Below are 22,334 nucleotides of genomic sequence, written 5' to 3' on the forward strand. Positions count from 1 at the left end.
TACATATATAATACTTGCTTTATTGTAAAAAACTTTTGGATTCGTTAATCCTCCCGCGAGAACTGCTACCTCTTGCAAAACTGGGTCCATAGCAGAACGGAAAACGTAACCACAAAAAAAATCAGGATTTTTTTTAAAATAAATAATTTGTAGCATATTTATCAATTTATATTGTATTTATTTATCATATTTACACTATAAATGAGATATACAAATATTTTTAAATTTTATATATTCCGTTTACAGTATAAACGAGATATAAGTATTTATAAATAATTAAATATAATTTTTGAAAATAATAAAAACTATTAATAATTTAAATTGGACCAAACTCTTAAAAATAAAACTTTTCAAATGATTAAGAAGATGGATAATTTTAAATAATAGAAAATATAAACCATCCATTTTAAATAATAGGCAAGATGAACTGTTCATTTAAAATAAGCACGTTAATCCGTTTTAAACGGCCTACTATTAACACGCACGACAATAATTCCTGTAGATAGCGGCGGAAATTTTTCTGCGATTTTAAATGACAATCTGCGGCGCATATAGCGGCGATTAGGGGTTGGGGCTGCAATAGCCTTGCATTTAGCGGCGGTTTTTCTAGAACTGCCGCTATATGTACCATCGGGTGAGTTAACATTTAACATTTTGCGGTGGTTTTCTTCCAACCGCCGCAAAATACGTATTACCACATATTATAATATTTTCTTTAGTAATAATCATCTGGGAATAATCTAGTTAAGTAAACACTACTATTTTAAACTACATATGTTTAAATCATTGTTACTTAAATTCGTAACACTTTTTCTAGTTTCGTTTTACGTAAAAAAATCTACAAATTAAATAAACTATATAAGTTAACTCATGTAAACAAATTTATCAATAAAGTTTCCTTGTTTACTTTATTGGCATTTAAATTTGCATTAAAACATAAATGAAAAAAAAAGAAAATAAAGTCATACTCTGAATTTTATAAAGTTAAAATAAAGTTCTAATGAGCATAAATCAAAGTTACTCCTCTTTCAAGTTATGAATAAATGACCATTTGTACCTATGAGAGATAAAAACGCTGACATTTGTACCCATGATAGCCTGAAACTAAAGTTATACCCATGATAGATGCCCTCCGCGTGACAAAAGTGCCCTGACTTGGATCTGAGCTTGGTTCGTGGGAATTCGATCCTAAGTGGCACTCCCTCCCTTATCTTCAACCCCTCTCCCTCTCTCACTCACACACACACACACACACTCTCTCTCTCTCTCTCTCTCTCACTTCGACTTCCCCTTCTCCACTCCATTCACGCTTCGCACTCTTCACTCTCCAAATCCCACTATGGCCAATTCTTCCTCAACACTCGCTTCCTCACCATCCACTCCGCCCTTCACGTCGACGAAGCCATCCTCTTCTCCCTCCCCACCACCTCTGACTCCATCAAGGATATCCTCCTCACTCTCATGCTTTCCAACCACTCTTCCTTCATCTTCACCTTTTCCACCTCCCCTTCCTCTTCCGCACTCCAACGGCTCTTTCCTCCACAAATCTGCAACAAAATCCATCCTTACGTCTACACTCAGTGCCAAGCCACAAATCTTTCCCTCCCACAAACCAGTGAGGCGCAAGATTCGAGCTTTACCTCTGATGAAATTAGGGTATTCAGGATTTTACTGGACTCATTGTTGGCGTTGTTGATCCCAATCAGAGATCTTGGGGCCTAGGGAGAAGGCGGCGGTGGCGTTGGGACTGAAAGGGGTGTCATTGTCGTCAGGGTCGGAGTCGGAGCAGATCTCAGTGAGAATGCGGTTGGTCTTCTCGATGAGGCTCTGGTTGACGGCATCAGCGTCGGAGGAGGAGAGGTTGACGCCGTTGATGCTAGAATGAATGAGAGAACTCATGCTTTATCTGTGAACTAATACTATATATTGATACCCTTTATTGCAAAGATTCTGTTTTTCGTTTTTGGATTTGGATTCTCTCATTTATGAGTTCTCTGATGAGAATAGTTGTGTGAAATATTGAATAGTGAATATGGTTCTTATTTTTGTTTCAATCACAGATTGCTTTAGTAGAACTAGTTGATTTTTCAAGAATCAAGACTTCCATTTTTGGATAAAAGCAAGTCTCTTTGAATTCTTTGTCTTGAGTTTTTTACTCCGAAGAATTATAAGAACTAGAAAAGTATAGAAATTGGTCAGAGTGGGGTTTGGAGAGTGAAGAGTGCGGAGGCATAAATGGTGGAGAAGGGGAAGTCGAAGTGAGAGAGAGAGAGTGTGTGTGTGTGTGAGTAAGAGAGAGAAAGAGAGAGAGAGAGAGAGAGAGAGAGAGAGAGAGAGAGAGAGAGGGAGAGGGGTTGAAGATAAGGGAGGGAGTGCCACCTAGGATCGAATTTCCACGAACCAAGCTCAGATCCAAGTCAGGGCACTTTTGTCACACGGAGGGCATCTATCATGGGTATAACTTTAGTTTCAAGCTATCATGGGCACAAATGTCAGCGTTTTTATCTGTCATGGGTACAAATGGTTATTTATTCTTCAAGTTATATTATGTCTTACTAAACCTAAATCAAGAAACTCTAAAAGTAGATAAACATGTACAACTGCGACCCAAATCATTAAATTAAGGAATCAACATAACTCTTATAATAAAAGATCAAAATTTCTCTTCAACATCGTATTGACATGGCAAAAAATACTCTCTCAAGAATCTATGGGCTTCACATTTTACAAGATTTGATATTTGATCTCCATTCCATGGCTTTTTGTTCAGATTAAAGAACCTTTTCTTAACATGTATATCATCTCTTCTTTGTTGGTCTTTTAAAGTTTCATTATTTTCTTCCGGAACCTTATTGAGATCAAACTGCATGGATCTGTCAATTCGAACAGAGGAGATATCATCTAAATTGTCTTTTAAATCACACTCTTCCCCCATCTAGATTGTCAGGGAATATTTTTCCAGAAAATTCAGGTAATACTGAAAATATCAACATGCATACAACAAAATAAGTATACCCAAAAGAAACTGAGAACTCCCAAGTCATAAGATATTGACTTAGAAAAAAACGGACGACAATATGCTAAGAAAATTTTAAAATTAAATGCAAATTATCGACAATTACCATTTTTGTTGTTGGTAGTTTGGGCAAATTTTTTAAACAGAAGCCCTGTAGTGAATATTGTGCTTGCAGAGAATAATGAAAAGTCCTCAGTTATGTTCGCTAATATTTAAAAAACGTAACACTATTGGAATTGATATTGAATATTAGATATCATGATTATCAAAACTACAGCATTAAGAACAACAATTGAAACAACATTAAAGATTTAATGTAAACTAACTTTTGATGAAAAAACCCGTTGAAAGAAACGGAAAATCTGCTTTACTCTCGAAAATTCACAATACAATAAATACTTAACTACAAATCGAAGATACACTAAATTTTTTGTAACCAAAGAAAACAACGTACACCGTTGAGTTTATTTAACTTATTTCATGACACGCACAAAGATCCTTTTTAAATTACGTTAAAATTCTTCATATAAGCATTAAGCAACATCATCGATATTCTCTGAAGCATTTTCTGTGAGGTCTTCTATATCATTCTCCCTTCTCAACTGTAAATCTCCAATGTTACCTTCTGCTGACATGTTCAACCCTGGCTGTGGAGAAAAATCAATTTCAGCTTCTTAATTCTCTTCTCCCATGTCATACAAATCTCGTGGTTTCACATGAATCACAACACTCCATTCCTTAGCTACTTCATCATCCACATAGTATACAAGCTGAGCTTCTAAGACCAATATGTATGGTTCATCTTCTTCTCGAACACCAGTGTGTATCGGACGAGAGAAATTAACGTTGGTAAGCTCCAAATGGTCTTGTTTGATGCCTTTGAACAACATCACTGTGAAATGGCCATTATAATTCAATTCAATTATGTCCACAATTTTTCTGTAATATGGAACACTGCCAACAGCGACTCTATTATCACGCATGCTTGCATAACTTCTTGTATTAGATGATACATATACTCTACTATTTTGGGTTTTCAACCTGTTTCCTTTGTGATAGTTCTAAACTTGTACCCGTTAACGTTGTATGCCCCAAAACGTCTTGCCTGAATCATGGGATTGCATTCAAGCAACTTCATTTCTTTCGAATGAAGCGTACTTTCCATTGGAACATAGAACCACATAACATTCATGCTTTATATTAAAATTGGATTTCATAAAGTACTAATTCTAGGCTAAAAACACATTGGTCAGGAATATTCTATAAACTTCATGCTTGAACCACCGAAAAAATTCCGCATGCACAACACTGTCTATCTTAGATTACAACCTTGTTTGAGCCTGTAAGCTTCGTTTTGTCTTTTCCCTAAATGTACTTTATGAGGCAAAAGAAAATCATTCCAACTAGTCACTGGGAAAAAGACTTATATTGGTGTTTTATAAATACATGTGTATACTTACTCACAAACAGAACCACGGCATTGCAGTTGACTAGCACATGACGATGTGCTTGATGTTTTTCCATTATAGTGAGTTCAAAATGCGAAACATCCCCTAATGCCTTTTCACAGGCCGGGAACATAGTTTTCCCTGAATTATGTGTAACATCCACAGGTTGATCATCAACTCGCCTTGGTCGGTTGATTCTAGTCTCAATATTTTTCAAATACCTAGAATAGAAAGTTAGAATTTTCTCAGATAAATAGCCTTCTGCAATTGAGCCTTCTGCTTGTGCCCTCTTACGAACATATTGCCTTAAACATCCTAGATACCTTTTATATAAATACAACATAATACTCAGTAAATACACAATTAATTCAACTGATTATATTAAAGGGGTTTATCAGCAAGCTACCCTTTCTATTGGATACATCCACCGATAATGTACTGGTCCACCAAGAGTTACCTCATCAACAAGATGCACCATCAGGTGAACCATGACGGTGAAGAAGGATGGAGGGAAAATCATTTCCATCTGACACAGTGTTTGCACAGCATGATTCTGAAGGTCAGCCAGCTGCATAAGATTTATGGCTTTCCTATAAAGTTCTCGAAAAAGTTAGTTTTTGACATTTAGCGGCGGTTCTCAACCGCCACAAAACAAACGCCATTTTCAATTCCCTATCATTCTGCAAAACCTTATTTATTACGCGGCGGTTATTCCAGCGGTTAGCTAAAACCACCGCTAACCGTTTATCCGCGGCCTATCTTTCAGTGTTTGGTTTAACCGTCGCAAAATGCCGGTTGTATTGTAGTGACGGTTACCTTTTTTCTACTACCCACTATTAATAAAATTTGGATCCTCTAAATTTTAATTTTTCACTTTAGAGAGTAAAGTATGATCTCTCACCTTTGAATGGTTTCTCTCTCATATTTTCTTTTAGTCCCACCTATAAAATAAATGATGAGAGATCATCAAAATTTAAAATTTAGAGAATCTAAATCCCTGTTAATAGTTTAATACTATTGCTTTTAGAGTACTCACTCACTTTCATCCGCTGGCGATTTTTTATTAGGATTTATATTAAATAAATTCAAATAATATTTTAATTTTTTAACTAAGATATAATTTGTTTATTAAATTTTTAACAGAGATCTAATTTTTAACTAACAAATTTTTTTAATTTTTAATGTATTCTCTTGAGTATTAGTTTTTAAATTTAAGTTATATATATTTTAAATTTCGTTTGTTACATAGCAGTATATACAAATTTGAAATATAATTTAAATTATATGTGAATTATAGAATATGAAATCTTTCACACTGGTTGTACAAAAGTTTGTTACAATATGATTCAGGTATATAAGTGTGTTCCGCAAGGTAGGGATCAACTCTTATTCATTAACAGGAATCATCTAACTGATCAATCCATCCCATGAAGTTTTTTTTGGGATAAAGTTATTTAAATTTTATTTTAAATTTTTATGTACACCCATGTAACAAACTAAATTTTCATGTACTCCCATGCAACAAACAAAATTTCAAATTTTTATATAAATCCTAATATAAAAAACCGTCAATTAATCGAAGTAAGTGAATGAAAGAAACAATAGTATTAATAATAGGTAATTAAAAAAAGATAATAGTGTTAATAGTGGGGAGTTTAATGGTGCACTGATGTGCTTTTATTTATTTCAATGGTTAGGAGAAATAAACGTATTAACATACTTATTTTAAATGGATAGTCCATCTTTTTTATTATTTAAAATGGAGAATTTATCTTCTCTATTATTTAAAATCGTCTATCTTTCTTATTATTCAAAACGTTCTATTTTTAAGAGTTTGATTCAATTTAAATTATTAATATTTTTTATTACTTTTAAAAATTATATTTAATTATTTATAAATACATATATTTCGTTTATAGTGTAAACGAGATATATTAAAAATGATCTTATTTATCATGTAAACGAAATAAATAAATGTGATATAAATTAATAAATACACTACAAATTATTTATTTTAAAAAACCCAAAAATAAAAAATCCACTTCATCTTCATTGTGGTCGTCGTCGTACTGTATTGGATCCAACACTAAATTTAATTTAATTCAAAAAAATATTTAATACAAAAATTTTGGTCGATAACAAATAAATGTTAATAAGCAGCGTAAAAATTTTGGTGTATAATACATAATCTATAACATTTGCAATAAAAATAATTTAGAAGCTGTATAGTAAAATTTTTGTATTATATGTAAAAATATTTTTTATATTATTAAATTTATGTGTTATATGTAAAAAAATTTAATACATGCACAATTTTTTATGCTATATCAATGAACTTATGTGAAATATAAAAATTTTTCTGTTAAATACGAAAAATTTTGTATTATATTAATAAGTTTTATACTTTCTAATAAAAATTTATGTGTTATACTAATACGAAGGAATTTAGAAAAGAAGCTTGTGATGTATTTATATTTTGATTTTTATTAGACTTTTGCCAACTTAATTGAATTTAAGTNNNATTAAGTATAAAAATATTTATACATGTAATATTAATTAATTAATTTTAAAATTCAAAAAATGTTAAAATTAAATTATTATTATTATTATTATTATATGAATAATTATCTAAATCAGTCTTTAAAAATTTTAAAAGTAGATATTTTAGTCTAAAAAAAATTAATACATAGATTAATCTACTTCGATAAATAAATCAGTCTCCAGTTTATTTTCTGACAGAGTAATTACCAGATCAGTCCCCAAAAATTTTAAAAACAAACATCTTAGTCCCTAAAAAATTAATGTACAAATCAATCCCCAATATTTCTCTCCGTTAGACATAACAGTCCTCCGTCCAAAAATAAAATAAAATAAAATAATTATTATTACTATTATTAATTGCATAATAATATTGTACTATAAATTTTTTTATTTTTTAGACAAAAATAATAATAAATTTATTCATTAGATTCTTATATATATATATAGTTACTCAATAATAATAATAATAATAATAATAATAATTACAATTAATAATAATAAGTATTTTATTTTTGGATGGAAGATTGTTATGTCTAATAGAGAAAAGCGTTGAAAATTGATTTGTATATTAATTTTTCTTAGAAACTAAAATATCTGTTTTTAAAATTTTTGGAGACTGATCTGGGTAATTACTCTGTCGAAAAATTAATTGGAGACTGATTTTTCTGTTGGAATAAAATTTTAGAAATTAATTTGTATATTAATTTTTCGTAAAGACTAAAATATCTACTTTAAAAATTCTTAGAGACTAATTTAAATAATTACTCTTTATATATATTCAATCTTATTATTAATGACGTGTAAAGATAAAATTTATTGCAACAATTAAAGTAATAAACCGAAACAAGTAGTCAAAAAGTATATATTCAATGCACCTAATTAATCCTTTGACGGCGCAATCTTGAACATACATTAACCAAGGGCTTTTGTGCATGCATGTTTCAAAAAAAACATCAATAATATTTGAGCACAATAAAAATGGATTCCAATAATTTAAAATTATTTTATTTAGTATTCATTCATTATTGTTAAAATAATTATATAATTTTAGATATAACAAATATGTAATTATAAATATTATATATATGAAATTATAAATATTATATTATATAATTGTTATTTTAGTTTCCAACATTTGAATCGAATTTTAATTTGGTTCCTAATGTTTTAAACATCTTATTTCAGTTCAAAAATTTTTTAAACAGGTTTCATAGAGTTCCAATAGATATGTTAGAAAAAAAAGATATAATTTATTTTATTTAATATTTATTAATTGTTGTAATAATTGATGAATATTAAATAAATAAATTTTAATTGTCTTTGTCTAATTTTTTTATTACCAAGTATTACACTTAGAGTTCTATATCCAAAAAATGTAGAATTTATCTTGGTGAATCTAAAAAAAATATAAAACAAATAAAAAAATGCATATACAAAATTTAAGCAAGTCCAAAAGAGGTTATTGTTTGAGAGAATGTGCAGAGATATAATCATTTGGATTAAGTACGATCTTTGTCTCTAAAGTATAAGTTAGAAATTTTTTCATTTTCAATCTTTTTTGTATACAAAATCGTCCTTAAGGTTTAAAACTAAATTTTAAAATCGCTATTTTTATTTAAATCTTAAAATTTTGGACCAAATTATTCATAACAAATAAAATTATAAAATAAAAAAAAGAAAAAAAAAGAGAAAGAAAGTGTTTTTGCTCTTGGAAAGGAGAAAGGGAAGAAAAAAGGAGGAAGAAAAGAAGAAGAAGAAGAAGCTGTCTACGATTCACCTCTGCCTCTGCTTTCGCCGTCACCTCCATACAATTTTGGTCTTTATAGTAAATACAATTTTGTATGCAAAAAAAGGTTGAGGATGAAAAAATTTTTCGACCTATACCTTAAGAACTAAAATCGTACTTAATCCTAATCATTTATGTTATCTCCTTCTAATAGTTTAAATTTAAAAAAAAATAATATTATGACATATATAAAATTATCAATATTATGTTAGAAGATGCCCATGATAGGATTTGGGACTGGTACTGTTCCATTGCCACCATCTCATGAACTGATCCCTGCATTCATTGCTGCAATTGAAGCTGGTTACAGACATTTTGATACCGCAGCATACTATGGCTCTGAGGGACCTCTTGGCGAAGCCATAGCACTTGCAATTCAGAAAGGTCTTCTTAAGAGTAGGACTGACATTTTTGTCACTTCCAAGCTCTGGTGTACTGATGCTCATCCTGGCCTTGTCCTACCCGCACTCAACAAATCACTACAGTAATTCTACTCTCCTTTTATTTATTTATTTTATTGTTGTTGTTTGAGTATTTCTCCTTTTTTTGTTCGTATTCACAATTCGAAAATTTTTAATCGATTCCAAATTATCTAAGTAACTGGTTTATGTAAACTGCGATTTGTCTCAAGGGATGCTTAGATTAATTATTTCAATGGTTGGAGACCAATTAAAAATGTTCAAACTATAGAAAAAACGCTTTGTCTTTCGAATAAATATATAGTAAAATAAAAAAAGTTATTTTCTTTGCCTCTTTAAAAGAAAATTATTGTTATATTTGCTGGGTTTGATATTGTATAATTGTTCTATTATTTTCTTTAATTTGTTTTGTCTAAATGACGAGGGTTTTTGATATATGAGTTTATTGAATAAAAATGACGAAGTTCATCCATAAAAATTATAGTATATGCTCTTTTTTTTTTCCTTATTATGTTTAGAGGTTTTGATTTTGTCTAATTGATGAGTTTTTAATTTTTATTTTGGGTTGAAAATTGATTAATGCTCTTAAGGAGGTTGGGCCTAGAGTATGTGGATCTTTACCTAATCCATTTTCCAGTGAGGTTGAGAAAAGGGGTGACAGGGACCAAGTTCATGGAAGGGGACATTCTTCCTTTGGACATTAAAGGGACATGGAAGGATATGGAACTGTGCTCCAAATTGGGTTTAGCTAAGTCAATTGGTGTCAGCAATTTTGGTGTGAAGAAGCTCTCACAACTTCTAGAAAATGCAACTATTCCTCCTGCTCTTAACCAGGTACAATTCTCTTAATACAATCTACAAAATCTAATTATGTGGTTTGGTAGATGTTCACTTTTTGTCATTAAAATTGTATGTGAAATTGTAAAGGTGTATTTGTTTTACGATCTTATTTTTTGTTTTTATTTTTAATATTTTTTATTTTTTGAATCTTGAAAAAATAATAAAAAAATAATTGAATTTGAGGCATAATTTATATTATTTTGAAGTATAATATAATGAAAAATTCAAACCAATGTAAAATCAATAATGTAACAAGTTTATATCTTGGGAGCCATTCAGATAAAGACGTTGAAAACGTCTTTTTATAAAGATGTTTTTTAATAATTAAAATTTAACACATATAATTGATTAAATTGTGTTATTTTTGTCAAAATTAGGCTAGACAAATTGATTTGACCGAAAAATAGTAAATCAAATCTTGAATTGATCAAATTAATATTATTTTCTGAAGAAAATGACTACAATACCCTATTATAGAAAATGACTAAAATACTTTTATTATATATATTAATTTTGAGAATCCTAAATTTTAGTCCTTTATTTTTTATCGTAGGATTAGGATTTAGAATTTTTAAAATTAATATATATATAATTAGAGTATTTTGATCATTCTCTATAATAAAGGTATTGTAGCCATTTTTTATAAAAAAATAATATTAATTTAGACCAGTTTAAGATTTGATTCACCATTTTTTCGGTTAAATCAAATTATCTAGCCTAATTTTGACAAAAATAACATGATTTAATCAATTATATATGTTAAATTTTAATTATTGAAAATATCTTTAAAAAAAACGTTTTAGGCGTCTTTATTTAAATGACTCCCTTATATTTTTGTAAATTTATTGTCATAAAATATGATAACAAAAGCACAAAAATCAATTTTAACAATTATTTAGCATTTGTTAATTGTTGCACAATTAACAAATGTTAAATAACATAAATTCTAGTTGTTGTTGATTAATTTTTTCTGTTACCGAACATTTCTATTTCACGAATTAGTGAGAGATATCATTGTTAATAATAAGTTATTTTATTTATCATTCATAAATGGTTTCTAGAATTATAAATGTTAAATAAAACAAGTTTCTTAGTGGTCTGACAAACGAATAATATCCGACTATACAGTAAAAGTGGCGCCGCTAAGGGCTAGTGATGAGGTTTTAAATTCGGTACTAATTTGTCGCTAAGCCAAGTCTAGAAATCCATTTTTTAAAAATGATGGTGACAGATTTCTTTTATGAAATTCGTCACTAACTAAATGTCTCTCAATTTTTCACTATATAGGGTGAGGATATTGCGATGAATTTTTTGATAGAACATTTTATCTGTCGCTAAAATTTTAGACAAAATTTGTTGTTCAATTTTTCTGTTGCTATTTCACTATATTGTCGCTAATAACGAACAAGAAAAATGTTTGTCGCTAAAATCCATAGACAATCTGAAAGATTTTAGTAATTTAGTTAATTTTTTAATCATATGCATCATAGGGGTATAGGAAATGGTACCAATTCACTTTAAATGTTTTCTTAATGTGCCTATGCTTTTATTTGTATTATTTAATGTAAATGATTTACTATTCATTAGTTTAGATAGGTAATTAATGCATATAAATATCTTTTGATGTGAGAAAAAAATGGAAACTAAAATTCTCTAAATAAAAATAAAAATGAAAATCTCCTGGTTTTTGTCGTTAAAATTATTTATTAAAAGTTTTCAAATTTAAATAATTTCCATTAAGTATCCAAACACAATATTTTATTTCTAAGAATTTTTATATGCTTTAAAAACATACGTTCTTCTATCCTAAAAATATCTCATCCAAACAAACTGTGTTGGTTGTGTTTGGATAAAAAATATTTTTAAATTTCAAATGTTTGGATGAAGTCAATATATTACATGTATTTATATAATTCTCTTTTTTTTTATGAGGTAATTACATCACCTTCATGCATTCACCAAATAATCAATTTCAAAGAAATAAAATAATAAATTTATGTCATTAATATTATTTTTTAAAAAAAATATATTTTCCTCATTTAATGTGGTTGACTCCTCTCTTTGTTAGTTTAGGCAAGAAAGAGGGATAGAAATTTCCTTTCCATTGGTGGAAATTGAAATCCAATATTTTGAATAGTTAAAATTTCTTGTTAAAATTTTAAATTATTTTCTATTGATTATCTAAACACATTATTTTACTATTAAGTGTTTTAAATCCTCTTGCAAATTATATCTCCTTGCAAAAGGATGTATTTGGTTGGTGTCTATGTTCAGAAATACATAAACACAATAACACATATTTGCCATTTGTTTGCTAAACAATGGGTTTTATTTATTTATTTATTTGACATAATAAGACACAACATACAAAACAACAATTTATTTATTTATCCTTAATTATTTTTAAACTTCTAATTGAGTAATACTAACAGACAAAAATTCAATATTACCTTAACATCTATAATTATATATTTGTTACGTTTAAAATTATTTATTTATTTCAGCAATAATTAATAAATAAAAAATAAAATATTAAACTATTTTGATTATTTTTATTGTCATCTAAATATATATAATTTTTAATTTTACGCTGTACTCCAGATTTACACTCACGTACATATTATAATTATACATAGCATACAAAAGTATGCTTTCATTTTAGAAAAAAAAAACAAATATATTTTTTTTCTCTGTACTTCTATACATTTATACTAGGTATACACTAAAATTAACTACTAATATAAAATACGTGTTAAAATAAAAATATAAATTAAAAATAAATTAAATAATATATGTATTTATATAAAAATATATAATAATTATTTTTTGTAATTAATTTTAGTGTATTATTAAGATTACAAGAACCAAACCGACTAATAAATCAGTAGAATAATTGATTCAATAATTTAATAGTTTAACTAAAGTTGAACTGTAATTAAATCGATTTAATTAAATATAAAATAAAATTATTTAAAATTTAATGTATAATTTTAAATATTTAAATTCAATAATTTTTAAATTAAAAAACTTTAAAATTTCACAATTTTACATATTTGTTTGTGATTTATCATTAAAAATTCACAAACAAATTTAAATATTAAAGTTTATAACTAAAAAAGATTAAAATACGCATAAATAATAAACACATAATATTAGCATGCAGCTGATTTTTTCTTAATAATAACAAATTTAGAATTATTGGGTTATTAAAAGAAAGAGAGAAACTATTTTTTAATTTAAAACGGCATCATTTTAAGAAAATTAACACAGTAGCAAAAGAGCTTCAAAAAATACGACAGGTTCATACGGTGTATCGATTATTCACTAATTGGATCGATTTTTTACTGATTTTTTATTAGGTAGTTTTTTATATCAATTGAACACGCTAAAAGATCAATTTTCATTGGGAAAAAATGAGGAGCTAATGAAATACTTGTACAATATAAACAATAAAAGTTTATGGAGTATTAGAAATATAACCATTAGTGTTACTTTTTTTCACGCTAGATTCGAAAGGTCAAGAATTCGATTTTTGGTGAATCCCAAAATCAGTTTAATCTTCTGGGAAGAGATGTTCATTTTGTAACTCAATAGGCCATTATACATATTGTATAAATAGTCCATTGTCTTCCTAGCGGAGTAGCGGGATCCATTCCCAATTGAACCCGTTTGATTTTTGGAATGATGGTATAAATAATAGTTTTCTTCTGTCTCCTTTGTTCTCCCTCCATGAATGTCTCTCTATTATTTGTCTAACATTGAGAATGCATTGATGGTTACAGGTGGAAATGAATGTAGCATGGCGACAGGATAAACTAAGGGAGTTCTGTAAGGAAAAAGGAATACATGTGGCTGCATGGTCTCCTTTGGGAGCTAATGGTGCTGTCTGGGGTTCACTTGCTGTCATGGGCAGTCCAATACTTAAGGACATTGCCACCAACACACTCAACACTCTCCCACAAGTTAGTCACAATTTCCCAATTCCCACTACCATATATATTTTTACTCTTCTTATTGCAACATTCTTTGCACAATTGCAGGTTGCATTGAGATGGATAATAGAACAAGGTGCTATTCCAATAGTCAAGAGCTTCAACAAAGACAGAATGAAGCAAAATCTTCGAATTTTTGATTGGAAGCTGAGTGACACTCATTTGGAGAAGATAAAGGAGATACCACAGTTTAGGGGTTTCGGAGGGGAACGTTTTGTGGCTCAACATGGACCTTACAAAACCTTGGACCAACTTTGGGATTGAAAAGGATAAAATAAAAGTTTAAGTACTAAATATAATCTGTTCAAATGAAGTATTTAATTATTAGAATAAAACGATAATAATAGTAGTATTTGATTTTTGGTTGTTTAGTTTGCTATCCTTCAAGTCATGTACATGGTTTGAATTTCACAGGGTTCCAATTATTTTTTTAAATTTTTAATATATATATTAATATACTTATATTTATGGTAGTTATGGTGACATTTTTTTTTCAAATTTTGGTAATATTTTTTTTAAATATCTTTTGAAATATCATAATCACCTAAATATGAGAGAGAGGAAGAGAGAGAGAAAGAGAGAGATAGTTGGATGTTGCTCAAATGAAGAAGAATGATTTTATCACTCATTTTTTGTATGTATTTATATCTAATAATGACTGATATTTTATATAAATAATGATTATCACAGAATGAAAATATGACTCTTATTTTGAGTAAAAGGAATTAATTAGTACTTGAAATTATTTTTTTTCAATAAATACACATTCACAAATGAATTATGATTCTTAGAATTATTTTATAACTAATTTATATATTTAGAATTGCTTTAAAATTATTGTGTATTTAAGATTATTCTTTTAAAAAAGTTAGGTGAAGAGAAGCAATAAAAAAAAAACACGCAGGAGGCAACAAGTGTGGACGGTCAATGCCCATAATCTGGTATTCGAATGCAAGAAGCTGGTACCTGACTTCAAGATGAAAACTCAACGCCTGCAAAAGAAGAAGAGAAGTTGGTGCCTAACCCTAAGATTGGGAGCCCGACGCTAGTGAAGATGAATAGAAAATGGAGCCCAGCGCTAACAAAAAAAAAAAAGAAACCTAGCATTTGGCACCAAGATTGGAAGTCCAACTTCAAATAATTTTTTACTCCCATCGGTCCAAATTCAAACGTCAAACCTTGGCAGTTAATGCATTCAAAAAAAAATTAGATTAGTTCTCGACACCCAAAGTTCAAAATGGATTGGTGTCTAGTGCCAATACCCCAGGTCGCCAACACTCCAAAGTCTAGCACCTATGGCCCAAGTTCGGCGCCCATAGCCCAAGTTCAACGTCTAGTGTCTAAAATCTCTTCCAGAATACTGAGATTCAGTCCACAGACTCCAAATGCTTAATATTTGAATTTGAAAGTGATTAGTTATTGTTAAGTTCTTCTACTTTTAAAAAGATAAAAGTGCTCTAATTTAAATTTGAACTTTTGTTTAGTTATCTTATTCTTCGATAAGATAAAATTAGGATTAGTTTAAGTTAAAAAATTAGGTTATGATTAGAATATAAATAAGCGAGCGATGATTTACTGAGGATCATCCAGCATCTCACACTCATTAGTATAGTTTATCTTCTTTTTTATCATGAATCACTAACTCCTTTGTATTAGGATTAGGAGCTCTGTTTAATTTTATGAATTGGTAATTTGATTGTTTATTTTACTGTGATTAATGCATTGATACTTTTTCAAGAATTGAGTTTCGTTCTTATTCTTAATAATTAGAAGTATTGAAAAATATTCTACCTCTGTCTTAGACTCCTTTATTATTTTGAAAAATTTAATATTAGAATTAGCTTAAACTCATACTCATAGATCATAATTTTTCAAACTGATTAGGAATAGCTTTTGAAAGATTGTGCGACTTTAAATTAGAATTGTGCTTAACCTCTTTTTCTTAATTACTTGACCAAATAATTGATGATTAAATAAGATAAAGAGAAATTAAATGCCAGAAAATTGGGGTTTGATTATATATGATTTATCGTAAAATTATCTTGCATGAATCAAAGTAAATAAACATGCATGAACATTCCCTTTTCTAAAAATTAAATATTTCCAAAACCTTAACATCTCTATTCCTTGTTTACTTCTCTAATCATTCATAAGCATTCATTTACACTACATATTACGTTATTATTTCAAGATCTCATCTACTACAAAAGTTCGTTGATCTAATTAAAGGTTTGATTAAAAGTTGTTTGTTCAATCCTTTAATCCTTTCACTTATCGTGGTATTACTTGGAGCGATTTAGTACACTTAACAATTTAGTCCATTAAGTTTTTGGCCTATTATCTCTCTTATTTGTTTTGCTGGAATTTTCTCACAAACCACACAATGATCACTCTTCAAAAGCTTAATGACTTTAAAGATCAAGAATGTAAATTTTGAAGACAAGCATAAAATCAGAAATTGGACAAATTAAAGTATTATTTTTGAAGTTAAAATTAGGAAAATCAGTTTGCAAGACATACACTAAAATGGAGAATTTTAGGTGAAGAAATAAGAAAAGTTCCAAACTTGATGATTTGAGGCAAAACAGAGCCCAAGAATTGGTTTTCATAGGCTAAGAATTGATTCTCTAGAAGTTAAAATCACCAAAATTTAATTTTATGGTGAAAGAACAAATTCTCAATATAAAATAATATATTCGTGATATTATAAGAATTGATTCTTGTAATACTTTCATTATTAAAATATTACGCTTTCGCCTGCACCATTCTAATAACGAAGATATTACATGACTTAATTTACTATATATAAGTATAATAAGTAGGAGTCTTTTTAGTAAAATGCCTTTTATTTTAAGTTTTAAAACTTAAAATAAAAGGCATTTTTTGTTATACATCATACGAATATAAATACATCCACATCGTCATAGTATTCTTTATTTATAGAAAGAGTAGCTTATACAAGTAGGTGGTATCTCCGGTGGCCGTGTTTTTTGTGGCTACAGGTGGCTATGAATTAACTGGCCAATGATATATTGACAAATGAAATGTTTTGTATGGAGCGCTAAATTGAGTTTAGATATTAAATACGATAAACTCATTTTTAATTATTTCATGGATGACATTGGAAATAGATTATGTATGAGGGGGTAAAAATGTCTTTGGAATCGGGGTTGAAGAGTGGCCCCCAAAGAGCGAGGAAAAAGAACCAACGGATCGGAGTGGTGAGGAGTTGAGGAGGGTATTACGGAAAAAGTAGATCTATAGGGCAGCAATGATGATGTTCAACCAGAGAAAAGGGGTAACAGCAAGAGATAGTGGCGAAGTTCAACAAATAACCTCATCCAAGCCACACCAAACAAGAAACAGAGACTTGGAATCTATGACAGCAAAAAAATATGGCGGTTAGAGGAGATGGAAGCTAGACGGGGAACCCCAAGGATCATGCTCCAAGCAGCGGCGGATGGAATCAACAAAGAGGTGTAGAGGCGATCACCGCGGAAGTGGTTAGAAAATTCCTATCGCAGTAGTGGCGACCTTTGAAAGGTATGGCGGAGGTTATGAAACTAAAATGTGACGGAGTTCCGGTCACAACCTCAGGGAATTTCACCAACCATGGAGCAGTGCGTAGGAATCATTCCATGGAAGAAGAAGAACCGGGTCGGCATATGGGGTTGCATATATTGTTTTGGGTCGGGCCAACGGGTTGAGTTGGATCCTATCAATCAAATAAAGCTATATTTATCTTGTTTTAACTAATTTACCGCTATTAAAAATCTCAAAACAAAAGTCAACGAAGTTTCATTGTCCACATGTCAGTCACAGATTGGTTCAGGAAATTAGCCATTGTAGCCACCAAACAACCATAGTTACCATAGACCGCATCATACAAGTATTATACATACATATATTATATAATTACAATTTTCTATTCCTCTATACAAAAATTTATGACAATAATAAAGACGAAGAAATATCTAAAAAAACAAAGAAAGCACGCTCAATACTCCGTAAACTTTTGAAGGCTTTGTCATCTATTTCCAAATATGGGATATAAGAGGGTGAGAACCAAACCACACGATCCTCAGTAGGAAGATGGAATGTCACAAATGTAATAGAAAATTAGAAATAATTGGTCATCGCACATCTCAAAAAAGTTTATCTCTTTATAAAAGCTCACGGTTTTTATTTTCTTTATTTTCAAATCATTTCCACTTACTTATATATAATTTCATATACAAATATTTTTTAGTCAAGTGTGATTCGAAAAAGTAAATTGAGTCTTTAAAATCTTTTCTGTGAGGGCCAAAGACACTTAAGGATTTTCTAACCAACAGACTATCATCTCTCTCTTCTATACATTGAACACATAAATTAGAATCTAAGGGCAATCCTGAAGTCAATCTACCTCAACCTCCATCACCTCCGTGCACTAGTAAACACAATCAAACACACAAACAAGCACATAGAAAGCACATAACACATAGCATGTAATCCGATAAAACACATAAGCACAACACAATAGTAAAATGCACATCCAAACAATTCAAATAAATGCATATGATGTATGCCTGTCCTACTAGCCATGAGCTTACGTGTCGGTTACATTGTCATACCCGACACATCCTGTAGTTAACCCAGATATGATCTTTCTGTCGTGTATCCTGATAAACCACTATTTTATGGTATATTTTGTATTGAATTGAGTGGATTTTGTCAACTATTCTCACACTTATTTATGTAAATTACATGGTTTTGTAAATCCTTCCAAATTATGTGCTATGATTGAAAACATGCTTCCTAGGCATTAAAATTGTTAATTTTTAATCATTTTTTTATTATCATTCGATGTCGTGATATGTGCGTTAAGTGATTTTAGAGTTTATAGCGCAAGAATGGCTTAGATGATGGAAAGGAAGCATGCAAAAGAGGAAGGAACACAAGAAATTGAAGTTTTGAGAAGCTGGTATCGACGCGTACGCATGGCTGACGCATACGTGTGACCAAGCTATAGTCCAAATGACGCGCATGCATGGCTGACGCGTACGCGTGACGAGCGTCACGTGCTGCATTAAACAGAAAATGCTGGGGCGATTTTTGGGCTATTTTTGGCCCAATTTCAAGCCCGAAAATGAAGATTAAAGGTTGGAGATTGGAAATGGACGTCACTCACTTTTCACTCATTCATCCACACATTTTAGGTTTAGATGTAGAATTCTAGAGAGAGGGACTCTCTCCTCTCTCTAGGTTTTTGGGTTTCTTTTAGTTTTATTTCTTCTCAAATTCAAATTTCTATCTTGCTTTAACTTAGTTTTTTTTCTACTTTTTATTATTCTAGTATCTTAGTTTATCTTCTCTTGTTGATTTCTTTATTTTTTCAATTTAGTTTATGAACTATTCTTGTTAGATTTAATTCCCTTTTAATGCAATTTAAAGTACTTTATATTTATAATTTCTTCTTTAATTGTTGGTTATTAATTTCTTGCAATTGTTAGTCTTAGGTTTTATTGTTTTCTCTTTAATTTTCTATGTTTTATTTTGTACCTTCCAAGTGTTTGATACAATGTTTGGTTGGATTTTAAATTAGATTTTTATGTTCTTAGCTTGGATTGAGTAATTTGGAGACTCTTGAGTTGGCAAAGTCTCTCGTTGATTGGTGATTGAAAGTTGCTAGTTGGCTTAAGTTTCACTAAATCTAGTCTTTGATTAGGACTTGTGAAGTTAAGTTGATTTTTGCTCACTCGACTTTTCTTCAATTGTTAGAGGTTAACTAAGTGATAGCAAAAGACAATTACCATCACAATTGACTATGATAATGAGGATAGGAATTCCAATTATCAACTCTTGCTAGGACTTTTCTTAGTTGCTAGTTTATTTTTCTTTATTTACATTTCTTGTCCTTTATTTCAAAACCCCAAAAAGATACAATCATAACCAATAATAAACACACTTTCCTACAATTCTTTGAGAGACGACCTGAAGTTTGAATACTTCAGTTTTTTTGGGTTGTACTTGTGACAAACATATTAAACGTTGATTGAGGTTTAATTGTCAGTTTAGATCTATACTTCAATGCGATTTTATTTATTTTTCTATCTTAATTTATTTTTAAATTATTAAATTTTCACATATTAGGGCAATAAATAATTTGTCCAAATTCTAATCCACCCGCTAAGAGACTTCAAGCATTGTTACTAATTAATTTTATTATTAGAGTATTTAATTCCTTTTTAATCTATTATCAAATTCATTCAATTACAAAAAATAATCATAAATCATTAAAGCTTAATACATCAAACTTCGATAAAGATAAGCAAACCATAAAATCTTCATCAACTCAAATGCACATATTTTTCTAAACTTTTAAACTATTCCGAATTTATAAAACAAACATTTTCTACCTGGGTTAGTCGAAACCCAGAAATAAACGCGACAAATCCCCTTTTTATTTTTAATTCATAGCAATTGCATCGACCTTGATGATTTTCAGGCAACAACACAGCGACATCAATGATCATAAAACATCAGTTTATCTGACATAAATTAAAATCAATGCGAAATAGATATTAGACAAAATTAAAACAGTCCCTCCATGAAGAACAAGGCAAGATGGCACAATGATAGCTCCGGCAGTCATCTCCAGTGCCAGTAGCAGTGGAACAGCTCAACAGTGATAGCTTCATTAAACACAAAATCCTCCTGGGGCAACGACCATGGCAACAATCGCTTCGGTGGAATGTGAAAACTAGAAGCAGGGGAAGAATTGGGCGAGCCTTCTTTCCGGATCTCTAGCAGTAGCGGCAACAAAGGATGACTCTAATAGCGGCGTGTAGCTTGAACGATAGCTTCCTTCCACAACAAGGACGGCAACTCCAGGTAGCTCCTGCGGTGGCACAGTAGCTCGACAACGGTGCAATAGTTCAGTGGTGGTCGTGGTGGACGATCCCTTCATTCTCTCCTCTGCATGCGCAGCAGTCTAGTGTAAAAATCTGCTTAAATTAATTTTAATAAAATATTTTTTTAAAAGTAAAATTTTAGACAAATACATAAATCTCAATTAATTCATTATTTAATTAAAAAAAACCTGAGTCTTACAATTCTCACCTTCTAGAATCAAATTTTGCAATGCTGATGCTTAAACCACTACAAACCTACCATTTTCATCCCTAACCTCAAGCTCATTCATAAAATCTTTAACCTCTCTCCAAAACCCCTATTTTTTCTCTTAACTTTCTCACAATTCTTTGATACCCACTACAAATTAATTACATGTTTTCTTCCGCATCAAATTCCCTACAAAATCCATCCGAAATTTCTAGAACAAATATTCCATTCAAGAGGACAAGGCATGAGGGAGAAAGCTCTAGCAAGCAATAAGGCAAGCTACCATAAACCCACCTCCTCTGAGGAATGCTATGGCGCATTGCCATTATCTTGTACCCCTTCCAACCATCGCCATCATCTTCCTTCCTGGTGGTTTCAAATGCTAGCCCTTCTATAATCTTAGCTTGCTCTCCTCTGTCGCATTGTGGTCTATTGTTTCAACTTTATTTTTACTATTTTAATTTGTAATGCAATTAATTTGATTCTTTATAAATTTTGTAGTATAAATTTTTTAAATTGAAAGTAAAAGCATAATATTTTGATTGGAGTTTTGGGTAAGCTAGGCAACAATAGGACTTTGGGAAGAATTATTACTGTGTAACACAACATAATAAGGATACATGAAGAATGTTAGAAACAAGAGACCAAACTAAAGAAAGTGTTTTGTGTATATTCAGTCTTATCAAAAGTACAATATATAAGGGATATTTATAGGTGCTAAAGGAATCAGAGTAATAAAGGCATAGAATCCTACAATTAATATACAGATATGTTATATAAATATAAATGATACTGATTGATCTAAATTGATTCTAATGATTCTCTAACATCCCCCCTCAAACTCAAGTGGGAGCTAAGGACACCAGCTTGAGTTTGGATAACAAAGTTCGGAAATGAGTCAGGTGATGAGCTTTCGTGAAGATATCAGCAGTCTGATCCAGTGTTCCAATAGCAATGAGACGAACAGCACCAATAAAGATACGTTGCCGAACAAAGCGACAATCAATTTCAATGTGTTTAGTGCGTTCATGAAACACATCATTATGTGCAATCTGAATAGCACTGTGGTTATCACAAAAACATCAGTAGAAGATAACTGAGGAGCACCCAGATCTTCAAGAAGCCAACAAACCGAGATAACCTCAGTAGTGGTGTTAGCGAGGGCACGGTATTCAGCTTCTGTGCTTGAGC

At 30.2% G+C, this 22,334-nt stretch overlaps 1 protein-coding gene across 1 annotated transcript; it reads left to right on the forward strand.

Annotated features, from left to right (window-relative positions):
* Positions 1–9,006: 9,006 nt before the first annotated feature.
* Positions 9,007–14,456, forward strand: LOC107490536 (methylecgonone reductase-like). The gene is made up of 4 exons (XM_016111307.3): positions 9,007–9,275; positions 9,801–10,044; positions 13,833–14,012; positions 14,091–14,456. The coding sequence occupies exons 1-4, from the start codon at positions 9,007–9,009 to the stop codon at positions 14,304–14,306; spliced, it is 909 nt and encodes a 302-aa protein (XP_015966793.1). The 3' UTR covers positions 14,307–14,456.
* The last annotated feature ends 7,878 nt before the right edge of the window (positions 14,457–22,334 follow it).

Source organism: Arachis duranensis, chromosome 5 (assembly GCF_000817695.3).
Source record: "Arachis duranensis cultivar V14167 chromosome 5, aradu.V14167.gnm2.J7QH, whole genome shotgun sequence".
Classification (NCBI taxonomy): Eukaryota; Viridiplantae; Streptophyta; class Magnoliopsida; order Fabales; family Fabaceae; genus Arachis; species Arachis duranensis.

Bases quoted from the DNA above. Each gene is read 5' to 3' on its own strand.
- LOC107490536 (XM_016111307.3), top strand. From the start codon at position 9,007: ATGCCCATGATAGGATTTGGGACTGGTACTGTTCCATTGCCACCATCT. The intron at 9,276-9,800 runs GTAATTCTACTC...AATGCTCTTAAG, and splicing joins GCACTCAACAAATCACTACA to GAGGTTGGGCCTAGAGTATG. The intron at 14,013-14,090 runs GTTAGTCACAAT...GCACAATTGCAG, and splicing joins CACTCAACACTCTCCCACAA to GTTGCATTGAGATGGATAAT.